General features: G+C 42.7%; 1 protein-coding gene across 35 annotated transcripts in view; it reads left to right on the top strand.

Annotated features, from left to right (window-relative positions):
* camk2b2 (calcium/calmodulin-dependent protein kinase (CaM kinase) II beta 2) overlaps positions 1 to 12,221 on the top strand; it is a 40,365-nt gene that overhangs the window by 20,500 nt on the left and 7,644 nt on the right. For 3 of the 35 annotated variants that reach the window (XM_028971588.1, XM_028971579.1, XM_028971608.1), the window contains exons 13-17: positions 532 to 624; positions 3,734 to 3,771; positions 6,998 to 7,066; positions 8,929 to 8,973; positions 10,080 to 10,128. In XM_028971588.1, coding sequence (XP_028827421.1) covers positions 532 to 624; positions 3,734 to 3,771; positions 6,998 to 7,066; positions 8,929 to 8,973; positions 10,080 to 10,128 — 294 coding nt within the window. Of the gene's footprint in view, positions 1 to 531; positions 625 to 3,733; positions 3,772 to 5,626; positions 5,660 to 6,997; positions 7,067 to 8,928; positions 8,974 to 10,079; positions 10,129 to 11,282; positions 11,364 to 12,221 lie in introns of all 35 variants that reach the window. The other 32 variants (XM_028971593.1, XM_028971583.1, XM_028971609.1 and 29 more) reach the window with 25 other exon arrangements.

Raw genomic sequence — 12,221 nt, 5'->3', positions numbered from 1 at the left:
GGAGACGAATGGACGAGTGAGCGTTGGGCGGAGGAGGGTCACAGCATCTCGAAGCACTGCTCCCACATGCGGCTTTGCACACACCTCGTAGCCCGGGTCCCGATCCAGTGCACTGGTGTTAGTGCAGTAGAGCAGATAAAGCGCCGCTTGAGCCGACATGGCCGCATGCACCCTGCTGATATGCGGATCGGGTTTCAAGCTGTGGAAAATAAGCTCCTCTCTCTTTTTTTCCAGCCATTTTTTTACCGTTTTTGTCAGCAGTGTCAGGAGAGAACTAATTACGTTATTATAACCGTGTGAGAATTTGCCTCTGTGCATGACTGATCTCTCCACAGCGCAGGTTGCACTGCAGTAAAATCCCTGTTTTGCAGATGAGTTCCTCTAATCTGCCCTCTTTTAGACTAACGGATTGGTGTCTCCTCTCCTCCCCTCCTTCCCTGGCCTGTGCTCTCTCTCGCTCTCTCTCTCACTCTCTCTCACTCTCTCTCTCCTCATCTCTGCGGGTGTTTTGTGGGTTTGGGACTCTTGCAGTGGGTCGACAGACTACAGCTCCGGCTGCTGTTAGTGCTGCTGCCGCAGCTGCTGCCGCTGCAGCCGGCACCACCGCGGGGCTGGTGGAACAAGGTAGTCGTTCCCCCATGGAGGGAGCCCTCCTCCTCCTCTTTTTCACCTATCTCGTCCCCTCAATCTCCTGCCTCGCGCCCCACTCAGCATGGAGCCGTTCGCATGCAACTGCAGCAGCAAACTGACCCTCACCACCACATTCCTGTCCAGCTGACCGGTGGCACTTATTTTATTTATCTGATGTCATATTTCTCCATCCTTCTCAACATTATCTGTCTGGTTTTGTTGTTTAATCTTCGTCTCCTGCGCTTTCACTCTGCTGTTTCATTCTTTCCTCCATCCCCTCCTTTCCGCCCGCAGGCTTCTCTGCAGACTCCCCTCTGCCCAGCCTCTCCTCTCTGTCCCTGGCTCTCATCTCTCTCCGCACTTTCTGTCAGATGTAGCGTGGCTGTAGGTTTTCTGCCACCAGTGTGTTGAGGATGGTCTTGCCTGCCTGCTGGGTTTGCTGGATGCTGCACGAGGCCAACTGCATGTGCTGCGATGGGCGAATGTGTGGCCGAGATGAACTGCATGAGCGATACATTCAAAGAGTTAGAGTTGTTTAAATCATGGGAGCAAGAATTGAGCCAGCATGCAGAAATATGTATGAATTGATGGATCCTAAAATAGTTTAGAAGTCCAGTTAGTGTAATGTTGTGTTAGAGGTCCACTCTGCTGCTGTTTTCTACCTTCTATCTTCTTGAAATCCTTCTTGAAAACTTTCTGGAAACTTTTCTTAATTGCATGCTTGGATATGCCCATACATTGTTTTATATAAAATTGTACGTTAATGAAGATATTTATGATACAGATCGCAGCAGAGTGGGGCACTTCACTTGTACAGTACAGGCCAAAGGTTTGAACCCACCTTTGAATAACCTTGTACATTAATGTCACATAATTTTTTTTTATATTTTTAGATCTGAGGATGTACCCAGACTTATGGCCTATACTGTATATGGGCAAACAATGTATTATTTTTTAAATATTACATTATATAATGTAATGGGTTAAACTTCAGTGAATTATATCAGTGCTATATACTAACTCTATATATGTTTATATATATATATATATATATATATATATATATATATATATATATATATATATATATATATATATATATATATATATATATATATATATATAAAAACATTAAATAGACATAGATATGATACCAGTTGTATTTATTGAAATATAATTTAAGTGTAATCATAAATGTACTGTTGCTTATGCAAAAATGGGTAAAACAGTACAGTTTTGCATGTAAGATGATTGAAGAAAATCGCTTAACTCTCCTTTGTTATCTCTGAGCTCAGTTGTCAGTAGCTGGTGTAGATTGTCCTCTGTGATACTATTGAGCTGTGGAAATGTCACCAGGCAGGTTATGTATTAGACATGGGCAAGTAATTTGGATACAGTAGGTCAGCCTCTGGCACTGTTCAGTTTCTGGTGTCACACATAAAGGCAGGGCTGCTAAGCTCAAATGCCAGTCTGGCATAGCCGACACCCATTTGGCTCTGCACTTCATCAGTAATTTAAGGCCTGTCAATTTAAAAAAAAAAAAGTTCTCTCATGATCCCTTCTTTTCTCTATTCTCTCCCATTTCTCCTTTTTTGCTTCTAAAAATGTGTGCCAAGGTAAGAAGACTCACCCTCCTGTGCCCTCTCTGCTGGCACGTTGTGTATTGGCAGTGCACTCAATACAGTGCAGCAAATACAGACGTCGATTTGCAAATGTTGCAGATGATGAGGCACCATAGTGCTTAATTAAGGCAAATCCTCCTTTTCCAAACCCACCAGGTGGATTTGCCAGTTAACCCCATTTCATTACAGATGGGAGAGCCATGCTGATTGCTTCACTGTGCCACTTATTTAGATTGTTTATGTAAAATGCATTTAGTCTACATTTAGTCACATGCTTTCAGTGTTTGTTATTTTGTTATGCACAGGCTCTAGAAGCATTTTTCTATTTTAATGACATTACAATTGCACTGGGCTAGCTGTATAGGATGTGATATTTTTAAGTATTTTTAAGTATTGTTGTAACAAATTTATAATTGTACACTGGAACTGCCATAATTTTAATTATTAGTCTCATTCTCAACATTTTCACATAAATGTCTTGTTAGATATCTGTTGGATATCTGATCATATGTTAAGTCTGCACTGTATGGCTTATTAGGCTGTTTTCCATAGAGCACTGATATCAAGAGCTCTGTTTTCAAAGAGGCATAATAGGCATGTTTGCTATGTCTTCAGGATTTACTGAACTTAACAGGTACAAAAATAAGACGTAATCATGATAATGACCGCTCACACACACACACACACTACTTCTTCATTCAGTGTTTTGTTTCAGCCCTAAAATTTCAACAAATCCAACAAAATGTACACATAAATGCACACACATAATCTGTTCTGCCTCATACAGCATGACTAAAATATCGCCTGGAGCATAGAGGATATCATAATAAATTGCATGACCATGAGAAGGCCTGACAATTTCAGATACTATGTTTTTAGGGCATGTCACCACTCTCTGGATCAGACAAAAGAAATCATTGTCCTCTGTCCTTAACAAGAAAGGCAGATGAGCCAACTGATGTGTTCAGTAGGAAGTGAGAGAGAGGGAGAGTGTGTATGTAGTTGAGGGTGCGCTGGAGACAGCATGACAATCACTTGCTGCATGACCCAGTAGAGATCCTCCATTCATAATCTGTGATTAACGTTGTCCGTGGCCGGAGCTGCACTCCCCATGTGTCCCTCATCACACACTTCATGCCCCTCTCCATTGTTTATTCCCCTAGAGCTCAGTTTTAAAAAGCGCTAATCCCATCTCGACCACACACCCGCTCTCTCTCTCTGTGGAAAACCAATTTCCCTCAGTCTTCCGTGGCTCTGATGCTCTCATTGGGGTCAGAGAGGCAGGGGAGTGTTTTCCTTTATTTTTTTATTTTTTGTGGTGGTTGGGTGATAGAGGGGGTGGTGACTGGGCTGTCTTTGAGCTCTGCTGGCCAGTCAGTGTCTCGGGGCTGGCAGTTAGCGCTGCTGAGGCCTCCGCTCTTCTCCCAGCACCCCAATGTCCTCTTTCCAAACTGAGCCTGTGTCTCTGTCCTGCCTTGCAGCAGCCAAGAGTCTCCTCAACAAGAAAGCAGATGTCAAGGTAAGCTGCATGCCATCTAACTTGTTCCTCTTGCCTTCTTCCTGCTTGCCTGCCCTTTACTTTATTTTTTTGTTTGTCCCATGTGAAAATGAAGTGATTATTGTCTGTGATGTCTTCTTCTTGTCTAAATGGCACAAGCTGCAGCCCTGTACTCGTATCTGTCTCTGTTTGCACCCAGTCTGTTCAGTGTGCTTTAATGCGTGTATGAGTGTATATGTGTCAGCTTCAGACAGCACTTCAAGATGTTTGTAGTCTACAGTGGCAGCCGTACACTATTTCAACCTAACACAGTTCATATATACAGTCCACCAGCCTCTATTGTGGTCTATGGATCAGGGTTCTTCAAGTCATGGTCCCCCAGGTGTGAGTGCTGCTGGGTTGTGAGTCAGGTATGAAGAAGCCCTTGTGGCCAACCAGTCAAATAGGAAAGCTAAAAGCTTGGCTTAGATCTAGATTTGAAGAACCCTGATTCTAAGTCACCTCTCAGCAAAGTCAGATTTTTGTCCAGGCACATCTGAAGATATTTTCTTTTAGATAGGAAAGGGTTGAGGAACTGCACATTCGGTTTTCAATGTGAACAGATGTTTCTGGTGTATGGAGCATCAAATTGCCTGTGAGCAAGAAGGTGGCCTCCATGTCTGGGCTCCATAGGTTAGGAATAATGTCCTTTTCCCTCGGTGGCTGACTGGATTGAAGCAAAATGTGTAGAATAATCCCCTCCAGACTTGCCTGTTTATTTCAGATGATTAATCATGCTTTACATAATCTCTCGGCCATCTTTTTTTTTTTTTTTTGGGTGGGGGGGTGGGGGCTCTGAATGACGAGTAAAGAAAAAGCTACCTGTATTATTTCCCCCCCCCCCCATACATTTTCATTATTTATACTCCCATGCACATTACTCTAATATAGATTATCTCCCCCCCCACCCACCCACAAACTTTCCTTTCTCTCTGGCAGCTGAGTTAGATTCAACATCGCTCACCGCCCACTGCGGCTGTCTGACCCATGTGCTTCTCACTCCGCAGAGCCAGTGTCTCTGACGTAAAACACAGCTCCAGAGCTTCTCCCGTCTCCATCTCCACACTACAGAAAGTGTGTGAGGAGCTCAGAGGAGCTACTCCAACTCTGTGATGTGTTATCAACCCCCATCATTTTTTTGTAATGTTTCCCCGCCTCCGTCTTTTCCCCCTTTCAGTTTCACACCCCTTCCTCTCTTGCTCCATCTCGCTGAATCTCAGCCTCACCGATGTCACCCATGCCACCACCCCCTCCCGCGATCTGTCATTGGCAGACGGTGATGGGTGGGGTCACCTCAACAGGGAGCGGGGCCATGTGCCAGGAATAGCTGCCAGTTGGTGCTCTGGGAACCAGGGGATAAAAATAAACGCTTCCACTGCGCCTCACTCATCGCTTAGCAACTGGTTCATCGCTCTCCGCCATTCTGACATTTTACGGTGCGGTCATGAATTCAAGCCTTGCAGCCCACTTATGACCATTCAGGTGCTCAAGGGACTCAGTGAGCTGGTAGTGAGCAGGTGAAAGTCTACTCCTGCATAGATAAGGAAATAATTAGCTTATTTGCTGCATTTAGATGCTTCAGTCAATTATTTGCAACACCCTGTAGTCACCAGGCTTCATTCATGCCGCTCTTGCCCTCTACGGTTCTCCCTTTTTGTGTGCCTAAATTCAGCCCTTTCCATATAAACACCTTGTCATTTTTCCATTGCTTATTGATCAGCGTCATAGTAAACATTCAAAAGAGAAAAGTCCAGCCACCCACCCATGCTCAGCATCCATCATAACATTCATCTGTCTCACTCTCTCCCCTCCATCCCACCCTTGCGCCATCGACCAGAAACGGAAATCAAGTTCAACTGTTCAGTACATGGTGAGAAAGCCATTTTAATCCTAATCTACCTTCCACTCCACTCTTCTCTAAGTCATTTTCCACATTTTTATTAATCTAAAGCATGATGGTAGTAGCCTAGGATGGTAGTAGCCTAGTGGGTAACACACTCGCCTATGAACCAGGAGACCCAGGTTCAAATCCCACTTACCTCCATTGTGTCCCTGAGCAAGACACTTAACCCTAAGTTGCTCCAGGGGGACTGTCCCTGTAACTACTGATTGTAAGTCGCTCTGGATAAGGGCGTCTGATAAATGCTGCAAATGTAAATGATGCCACGCCCATCTGAGCAGTAGCACTTCAGCACAACACAGTGTTTTTTTTCCCCAATTTCCAAGTTTTTCCATTGATGGCGGCTTTAGCCATGCTGAGAGAAGGAGGCTGCAAGCGCCTACTTTAATTACATCATCCCACTTTATGACTGTGTGTGGTGTGTGGGTGGTCTAGTGTCCTTTGTTCAGTGCTGAGAATGAAGGAGAAGAGTGTGCACATCTGTGTGAGCGATATGCCTATTTGTGCGTCTGATGTAGCTGTGGTGTGGCGCTTGCTAGTATAGCCTGAAAAAGACATTACCGGTGGGGTGTGGTTTGTGTGTTTTGTGTTGTGTGCTGTGCTTTGCGGTGTATATTGAGTGTCTGCATTCATGTTTTTGTTTGTAGTTTTTCAACTGCAAATTTATTACAAGAGAACATTAGACATACGTCAAACAAATGCAGCTGACTGGTTGTTGAAGTGTAGTGTAACATCAAATACTGGAAGTGCAATTTAATGTACGTGAAAATAACCTCCCCTCGTCTTTATCTTCACTGCATCCTTTCCAGGATATTTTTGAAAATAACTTGTGTCTGAACCCTCCTTTCACTTTCTCAAAAATGCAAAATGCATGACAATGTATACATCTAATATGTCAACAACCAATAGTTTAAGCCTTTGTGGCTAAATAATGTTATTACAGACTATAAGATATTGGTGTAGTTTATTTCTATATTTTAATGTAATAAAATCAGAAAGCAGCATATGGCAGGTGGTCCCAAACTTCTGGCCTGTAGTTTATTGCAACACATTTCTTATAAATATCTAAAGTAATGGTTCTGACGTGACACAAATCACCTCAAGACCCACATGGCTGGAATTATTTGCCGTGCATGACAAAGACTCCAGGTTGTGTTCAACCAGGCAATAGAAGACATGCTCCTGGGATGATTGGAGGTGGATTTCAGAGGCAGCCTGCTCACCCTCAAGTGTCTCCTGTTTGTTATTCTTCGCCCACGTTCACGTTTCCAGCCCCTATGTTAATTCACTGTTGTGTTTTCTGCACAGCCACAGACAAACAGCACGAAAAACAGCATAGTCACCAGTCCCAAAGGAAACATCCCCTCTCCTGCTCTGGTATTTACCTTCTTATCGCTCCTTTTCTTACTCTGTCTGTCGGCCCGTCTTACTTCCTTCCTGTCTGTCTGTCCCACCACCTCTCTCTCTGTTTACTGCCATCTCTCCTTCCTGTCCCATCAGACTCTGTCAGTGTCATAGACCACCTCAAAGGGCCCGGCTGTTGATGTTGAAGTAGTGTGTCTGTGCTGGTTACAGGCTCTGGGCAGGGACCTGGTTGTTTTGTGACAAATGTTGAGTGTGTCTATTACTGTTAGTTGGTAACCAACAATTCTGATTTCCTGGGTTGTGAGTGTGTGTGTTGGGGGAGATTTGGCTTTGTTTGTCTGTGCTGTTTCTTTCTCTACTGGAGTTGCTGAAAGTATACCTGAATGGCAGAGTTAATTGCATGGCTGGACATTTGATCTCAGTTTGGTCTGATCTGAGTTTGTTGTCTCTGAAGTTATAAGTGTCTGTCTGCGTCTGTATTAATGTTTTTCAACTGTGATAATAAAAAAGTTCAGACACTTGGGGTGGGTGTCTGATAGATTCTATAAAATTCGTTTGAATGATTTGTTTACATTGTGATTTCGGTTTGAAAAGAGCTGAGAACAGAGAGCTACTCCACCTAGTAAACGTAGTAAACTGAACTTGCATCATGATTGGATGAGAAGCATTAAGATGTCCTTCAATAAATGATATGGAAATATAGCTGCATAATATTCCTTACTCTTGTTTAAATGGGAATAGGCCAAACACTCTGTCACTCTGACTGTTGACCGAAAAATGTTACTTAGCACCAATATTAAAAACTGGTTCATAGAAAAAAATATATTACAGAAGCTAAATATAAAGTTTCTCACAGTATTTTTTGTCTTGTTATTGTAACAGGAGCTATTCAGACACACAGCCTGTGAAATGGTGATACGTAGCCTGGAGGCACATTTTAAACAATTAAACTGAAGAATAACCCAATGCAATAAGTTATGCAATAAATTAGTGATCTGTTAAGTCAGTTAATTAACTAATGTAGAATAAAAACACAAATTGAAGTAGTCTGGTCCAGAGGTAACAGATGTTGCAAAACAGGGCCACCAGTACATGAATGGCACACTGAAAAAGGTATCACCCTGTTTTTATTATAATACTTTGTTTAAAATTAAACAGTCATTTAGAACAAATTCTTATTTATTGCAAGACCCTAACAAATATATTACAGTGCTAATGTGGGTTTTAATGTCAGTGAGCATTCTTTAATTTCATTGAGGCTACTTTTCATGGTGAATTTTCTAGTCATCTCCTACATGTTCAATTATAGCCTCAAAACAGTATTAAAAATGACTTGAGTTCCCTCAGAAATATACCGATTGTGGTGAGAACATCAAATGAAATGCATCATTTGGATGATCAATTCTTCATCAGTGTAAACACCCCAGTTACTCTGCCTGCTCTCCTCTCCTCTCACGTTGCGCACCTTACTTCAACCTGCAGGCAGACGTTGCCCTCGGTTGTGTATGTGGTGCATGCTGTTCACTCCCATTAACTTTTTGCAACATTCGAAGCACAAGGAATTTCAGACTCATGTTCTGGCTTCAGTTTCTGACCTTTTTTGCTTCAACATTGCTTTGGAATAACGATTTCCTCTCATTATACCTTCAAGACTTTCTCTCTCTCTCTTTCTTTCTGTCTCTCCTCTCCTCTGTCTCTGTCTTTCTCTCTAAAGTTAACAAGTCTTCTTCTTCTGCTGTTTCCCCGCTAACACCTCAGACTCTATTTAACTCTGTCATGCTTCCTCACTTCCACCGCATTTGCTCCTTTCTCTTTCTCTTTCTGTTTATCCCTCTTTCTTGCTTCCTTTCTTTTTTCTCACTATCTTTCTGTAGGAGCCTCAGACCACTGTTATCCATAACCCAGTGGATGGGATCAAGGTACATCCTTCCCCACCCTGCCTTCATCCCCCTTCCGTTATTTCATCTGTTTCTTTTTCTTTTGAATGCTTCTTGTCCCTACCTCTGTCATCATTTTCTGCACTGTTTTTTTTTTTTTTTTAGTTTGTGTGTGTGTGTGTGTGTGTTACAGCTAGAGAGGAATATGTGCTGCATTTTAGGCAAATGCATACTCTAGGCATTGATAGCCTGGCTCACTACAAATGTTGAGCTGCTTGATGGATTGGATAGAAACTGTGATCTGGATTTGTATCTGACTTAGCATCTAGAGCCAGTGACCTTAGACAATTATTTAAATGCACTTAGGAGAAAATAAGTAAAATTATGATTCCAATTTCGTTGCAGAATTGTGCAGCGAAAACAGATCCTTCTGCAATTTAGACTGTTTTGCTTTTTTTATGTGTGAACTGGTTGTAGCTAATGTGCAAACCGTTTGTTGGTGTGACCAGAAGATGGGTTGTGGCTCTCCCTGATGCCTATTCCCCCCTGGTCCTTTTCTTTCTTTCACCTCCTCGCATTGTGCCATTCAGTCAAGTGAAGTCCACACTGACCTCACCACCACACCCTTCACGATCATTCGTTTACCCTGTGAGCACCTCTCCCTGCCCACTCAGCAAGCCCTGGTACCCATGGTGCCACCGGCTGTGGGCTCCAAGTTCTGGCACTCCCACATGACTGTGTGGTCTGGTCTCTACTTTGTCTCACTGCTCGTCTGTCCTGACATTTTCTGGATCCGCAGCATCCGCAAAGAAGTTTTTTAAAAAGGGTGATGATTTACAATGCACAGTTTAGTGGATGTTGTATGTAGGTGTTAGAAATGAATGCAACCTATTAGTAAAAGTACAGTGTGAGATGGGCAGGGACTGTCCTGAGGGACTGTTGAAGAGAAGATTAATATCAGCCAGGACCAGTTTACTGTAGGATTTATTCTTCTGGGGTTGTTTTTTTGTGTAGCTTTTGGAAATCTCACACAAAGGTTTTGTTTGTAGAACGAATATTTATTTGTGTTCACATACATTTTTCTCTGTGTGTGTGTTTGTGTTCATGTGGTGAAAGTACAGCTTTTAATATCATTTCTCTGTTTACAGGAGTCCTCCGACAGTAGCAACACCACAATTGAGGATGAGGATGTGAAAGGTAGGTGGTCAAGAAAGAACACAGGCTGTGCTTTCTGTGGGGATAAAAAAATCTCCAAAATGTTTGGCCAGAGGAGTATCACATTGTCTTGCTTCATATCATGGCTTACAACACTGAAGAATAAATGTACATTGCCAAGACAATGTCTGAGCTTTCATTCTAATGAGGATAGTTTGCTTCCTGCGCAGAGAGCATGGGTGGAACATGGGTGGAATGGATTATTTTTCAGTGCTCTTTATTTATGAAGCTGCTGTAAACAGCCATGGTCACAATGTCCATATTGCACAGCCCTGTGATTATATATTATAGATAGTAATGGTGTTCTTTTCAAATTATGCAATTAGAAGAGGACATGAAGTCCAGAATATGGAGTTGGATTAGTTTGGAGGTGAAAGGTCTGCGTTTTAGCCCATGTCATAAGGACACATCAGCCAGGAGTAGAGTAAATCTGGACTATGAGTGACATGTGCAATAAAAAATGTTAGAATTGATTTGGGGATTTGGTTGAATGTGTCAGTTCATGGGCATTGGCTTTTTGTCCGAATCTGATGAGCATTTATGGCAAACTGTTGAAGGGAACATCTCGGCCATGCCGAAACACATGCATCTGATTGCTTATGGAAGATGCCTGGCTCTACTCTACAAAAATGGGTTATAATTCAGAGTTTCCAGGACTGGTTTGAACTCACAGTCTCCTCTATTCTCCTCCTCATGGGAGACAGTCAGGAACACAGCAAGGGCACCTTGAGTTTATTTTTAGTCACAATGTGAGGAAACGGACTGAGAGCAGGACAGAGAATAGGAGGGGAAAAATCACATTGATGAGGAACAGGCAGGGGAAATGTGTGTGAAAGGGCTGCAGCTTTGATGAGTCACTGCAGAAGATGCAGAAGGTGCACCAATTCAGAAACTTGTCATAACAATAGTTGGCTTGTGGTGAAGAGTCATTGGAATAAATTATTTTTGTCAGTCTGGTGAAATGGCGTACAGCATAACACAGTGAGTGGACTGGACAATTGATTCTGAGAATCCTCAAATGTTCCCTTACCTTCTCTCCACATCCTCACCCAGCCCCTACTCTCTACTTTTGCAATGTTTCCTCTTTTTTATGTCTGTTTGTCTGTCTTTCTGTCTCGTTTCCTCTCACTCACAAGGGAAAAAAATAGATAGCAGCTCACTTAAAGCCCACTCAGAGTCCAGCCAATCAACACAAGGCTCTGCCCCTTTGATTTTCTGTAAGTTGGAGTTTGTGCGCACGACCCTGGCACTGCTTGACCCGTCACACCCTCTGCTACATCAGACAGCCCAGTTAACCCTGTCACCAACCCTTCACCCAGAGTCCTGCCTTCCTGTTGTGTTTAGTTTCATTGGACCCCTGACAAATGAAATACCTTCTAAAGATATTATGAAGACATTTATTAGCTGAATTGAGTTTTCATGGGTTTGGATTAAACTGAACTGCAGGAATGTAGATCTGTCAGAGGATCATTTGTTACCACATCTGCAGAGAAATGCTTGAGCTCTTGTAGCACTGCCAGCCAGAGCATGTTCCTTTGGGCCTCATCTTTATTTGACCAAGGTTTTCAATGCATAATCTCAAGACCTGGCTGCTTTGGAAATATTCTGGCTGGAGGTGGTGCTGTATGAGGGAAAAAAAATAGGAGAGTGAAGCATCAGACCAGCCTGGGTGACAGATAGTGTCTTCCTGCTTCCTAAGACAGTAAGTGCTTTTGACGGGGCCTGTCCAGCTTGTGGACTATTCTGTTTAGACCAAACCACACAGGCCTCCAGACACATCTCTGACTTTTTTAGAAAGCCTCTTACAAAATCAAAGACAATTTGATCCCAGGTTGGCAAGATATCGTTATAGTGTTTCCTTATTCTCTTCTGCATGGTTTAATTTATGTATCTATTTTCACAGATCTGGGTTCATTGGCGTGTATACAACAGGCCATAAGTGTAGACCCACCTCAGATTTGAAAAAAACTAACAATATGCTGCTCTGCAAAGTAAATATTAGAAAAACATAAAAGAAACAGATCAGACCAGATTTGGTTGTGTAAAGTAACAAAATCCAATATGTTAATATGTTT

This window comes from Denticeps clupeoides, chromosome 3, assembly GCF_900700375.1.
Source record: "Denticeps clupeoides chromosome 3, fDenClu1.1, whole genome shotgun sequence".
Classification (NCBI taxonomy): domain Eukaryota; kingdom Metazoa; phylum Chordata; class Actinopteri; order Clupeiformes; family Denticipitidae; genus Denticeps; species Denticeps clupeoides.
This window is presented reverse-complemented; position numbering and strand designations above follow the sequence as displayed.